The following is a 4,056-nucleotide window of genomic DNA, read 5'->3' as shown; positions in this document are numbered from 1 at the left end:
CACACACACACACACACACACACACACACCACACGCAGTGAAGTAGTACCTCAAATTAATTGGCTTTTTCCTCATTTACGGATGTAGCACTAAAAAAGTAGTTTCTTAATCAAAGCTGATGCAACAGCACTAACACACATAATGGTTTGGCTTATTTAAAGTGAATGTGTGTGTAGGTTTCCTGCTGGTTTGACTTTGTATCTTCATAGTTGATTGCACCGATTGAAAATCAACTTGGAAAAATCCTCTAAATAACATGTAATGTACTGTAAACATGTCCTATAGATATTCCTCATATTTAACTGAATAATCAACAAATAACATAAATAAATGGGCACTCGCACACATGAACAGACACACTAATGACAATAGATGATTCATTGAGATAAATGGTATGTTTAAACGTGGTGTTTTTGACTTTGAAGCCTGTTAAACACTGAATTCAGCTGTGTTTAATGGACGTCATTGCTGGGGGTCCTCCTGAGGGGCGGGGCCAATTAGGGAGTCAGAGGTGATTGGCCAGAGCTGACTAGACTTGCCCTCAGACTGCACGCTGATTGGTCAAACCCCAGCTAGGTCCCGCCCACGGGTGGCGCCTTGAACCTGCTGTATGTTGAAGCGTTGCGTTCAACCAGTGTTGAGTTTAGAGGGTCTCTCTCTACCGGGGTGACAAGTCCGAGCACAGGAAAGGAATAACAGCCGATTGAAGACTAAAAAAAACACCGTACTTTTCATCTCTTCACCACTGGATACTTATCTCGAACTGGAGTTTGGATTAACTTCGAAAAACACACTCTTTTTTAGTTTTTCTTTTTCATTTGCTTTAGAAAAACTCACAGAAGACAATGGGGTCCCAAGCATCCAAAGGAGATGTGGCCGCGGAGGCGAGCGCTGCTGCCGCTGACGGAGCAGCTGTCAAAACCAATGGACAGGTAATTACACTTTATTACAATGTCATTCAACAGATGAGATACTTGCAGATGCATCAAAGTTGATTTTCTCATATGAAAACATTAGTTTAAATGATTTAGTCGACGCTGAATCGATACAACTTGAATGTGAGGAGGTTTTGGGTAAGTCAGGTGGGGCTTTTTTTAAGCATCGCTTTCTCCTGCTGAGACACAGAGACAAACTAAATAAAACAATATAGCCTAACGTGTTGTTTGTGTCGGTTTAGTTCATTTATGTTGATGTGTTTATTTTTGACGGAGGTTTTACCCAAAATCCGCACAACATGTTAGACAGTGCCAGGCATTAAAGGGGGAGGGGGGTGGGGGGCTGCGCGAGCGCACGTAGGCACCACTCCTCCCTGTTGGTCTGCACACCGATTTGGCTCATTTGACATCAAAATGTGATAACTAAGTCACATTTAATCTGGCATTTAATTCTTAAAACCATTATTACATGTTTTGCATTGATTTCATTGAAATTAATGACACAAAAGACGTTACTTGAGCGTTAAGTTGGCAATGTTCATGCCAGGTTGGTTATTTTGGAGAAAAACCTCAAATGGAAGTGTTTTTTCAGTCTTCCTTCGATGAGCTCCGGTCTTGTCTTTGTTGAGTCGATGTCTGTCTGGTACCTCAGGCGGTGTGTGAGGAGCTACCGCCGCCTATCGCGAGATTAGAGTACTGCAAGGCGTCGCCTCTGAGCCGGGCGACACGGTGGTTAATTGATGAGCTCGACGATGCTGTGCAAAGAAAGCAGAAATGCACTTCTAAAACCACTCCTCTGTGTTTTCTAAACATCTGCACAGAGGATTGTTTGTAATTCAAACGTGATTTTCTGTCTCATATCTTATTTTTTTCTGTCAACCTTTCTTCAGGAGAATGGACATGTGAAAACCAATGGTGATGTCTCCACAAAGACTGATGGAGACGCCGCCGCCACCAACGGCTCGGCTGAGGCAGCGAAGGAGCCTGAGGCGGCTGCAGGAGACGCCATTGAGCCGGCGCCCGCTGCAGATGGAGAGGCCGCCAAACCTGAAGGAGAGGCTGCTGCCAAGGAGACCCCCAAGAAGAAGAAGAAGAAGTTCTCCCTGAAGAAGTCCTTCAACTTCAAGCTGAATCTGAAGAAGACCAAGAAGAGCGAGGCTGTGAAGGAGGAAGCCGCCGCCGCCGCCGCCACCTCCCCCGCCGAGGAGAAACCGGCTGAGAACGGGGCTGCTGCTCCTGCTGAGGAGAAGAAGGAGGAGGTGAAGGAGGTGAAGGAGGAGAAGAAGGAGGAGAAGAAGGAGGAGGTTGCTGTTGCTGCTGCTGCCGAGGCCCCCAAAGCAGAGGAGGCTCCGGCTAAAGAGGAGGCCCCCAAAGCAGAGGAGGCCCCCAAAGAGGAAGCTGCCCCGGCCCCCGAGGCCACGAAACCAGCAGAGGAGAGCAGCTCGACCCCGGCTCCCTCTGAAAAGAAGGAGTGATTGTACGTTTATCTCACAATGAACTGAGTGAACTGTTTTTCAAGAGAGAGAGAGAAAATTTAAGAGTATATATATATATTTATATATATATGTGTATATGTATACATATGTATATGGATATATGTATATGTAAATATATACACATGTATGTGAGAGACTCCTTCGACGTGCCACTTTTTCGTCATGATAACAAGACGACAGACTAGATTCACTAGATCACTTCCACATCTGGACCCGGACTGAGTTTTAGGCTGTGGGCTGGTCGCCGTGTGGAAATCTGGATTTGAAAGGCTAGAAAGCGAGCTAATGACACCATGACACCATGACGTATAGACGGATCTGCAAATCAAAGATGCCTCCTTGCTGAAGAAGCTAGATAACACACTAGGACACCACCACTTGAAATGACTGTTCGCAACAAAAAAAAAAAAAATGAAATCAGAAAATTAAAGAGACTTGCCAACTTTTTACATTCCTATATTTTAACCCAAATTTGAAGTATTTTGTGGTGTATTATAGAGAACCATTAAAGATTCAGAGAAGCTATTACTTGTTTGTTTAAAGAAAAAAAAAAAAAATAGACAACTTTGATTTTTACCTTACTATGAAAAAAGAACACTTAAGCTTGCTATGTTCACTGCGGTTTGGAGCAGAGTTGTTCTTGCTATGTTCACTGTGGTTTGGAGCAGAGTTGTTCTTGCTATGTTCACTGCGGTTTGGAGCAGAGTTGTTCTTGCTATGTTCACTGCGGTTTGGAGCAGAGTTGTTCTTGCTATGTTCACTGTGCGGTTTGGAGCAGAGTTGTTTACCTGTCGTATGTGAGCCTGAATCTGCTTTGTCTGTAAATACATTGGATTGATTTCTGTTCTTTATTTTGCTAATGTTGACAGATGTTACTGGTTTTATTGTAAAGTTGATAATGGTAAATAAATGTTGGTTACCTACATGTGTCTTTATGGTCTTTCACATCATGCATTACATTGTTATAAAGTACATTTATTTTAATAAATAAAGTCATTTTTCATGCAAAGATGACATGAAATAATGCTGTTTCAGCTGATCACATATTTAGATTTCCTGCTTGTTCTAGTTTATATCATATCAAACGGAATCTCTTTGGGATTTGGACCCTCAAAACAAGACATTTAAATACAATAATGACATTAAATTGACCTAACAATTAGTCAAAAGTACCAGGCAGGGTAATCCATACTGAGATATAAGGATTATTTCTGTTTTAGATTATATAAAACACAACATCTTTGGGTTTTTGAGCTATAAAACATACATTAAAATACATCACCTGACATTTCATTGACAAGAATCAAAAATGAAAATAATCGTTAGTTGGAGCCCAACAGGAAAGTAAGAAAAACAGTGTAATCCATCCACTTATTGCACAATTGAAACTAACAGGGCAGTGGTTAAAGGCAGATGCGTCATTAACTAACTGGTGTCTGAATATAAGACAAATTACAGAATATAGCAAAACTTTAAAAGAAAACAATTTTAAATAAGAATATGAAACTTTTAAAAGATGAAATAACATATTCTTCCTTTTACCAATCAAAGGTTCAATAAAAAGCACTAAAACACAGAATTGTTCAGTAGAGAACACATGTGGAAAATGTGAGTAGATTGACATG

General features: G+C 41.4%; 1 protein-coding gene across 1 annotated transcript; it reads left to right on the top strand.

Moving 5' to 3' along the window:
• The first annotated feature begins 644 nt into the window (after window positions 1-644).
• On the top strand, window positions 645-2,843 carry marcksl1b (MARCKS-like 1b). The gene is made up of 2 exons (XM_034131107.1): window positions 645-932; window positions 1,826-2,843. Exons 1-2 carry the CDS (start codon window positions 846-848, stop codon window positions 2,408-2,410), a joined length of 672 nt encoding a protein of 223 aa, XP_033986998.1. The 5' UTR covers window positions 645-845; the 3' UTR covers window positions 2,411-2,843.
• The last annotated feature ends 1,213 nt before the right edge of the window (window positions 2,844-4,056 follow it).

The sequence above is a fragment of the Trematomus bernacchii genome, unplaced genomic scaffold (genome assembly GCF_902827165.1).
Source record: "Trematomus bernacchii unplaced genomic scaffold, fTreBer1.1, whole genome shotgun sequence".
In the NCBI taxonomy this organism is placed as follows: domain Eukaryota; kingdom Metazoa; phylum Chordata; class Actinopteri; order Perciformes; family Nototheniidae; genus Trematomus; species Trematomus bernacchii.
The sequence above is the reverse complement of the archived record's forward strand: the minus strand, read 5'-3'. Positions and strand labels throughout refer to the sequence as shown.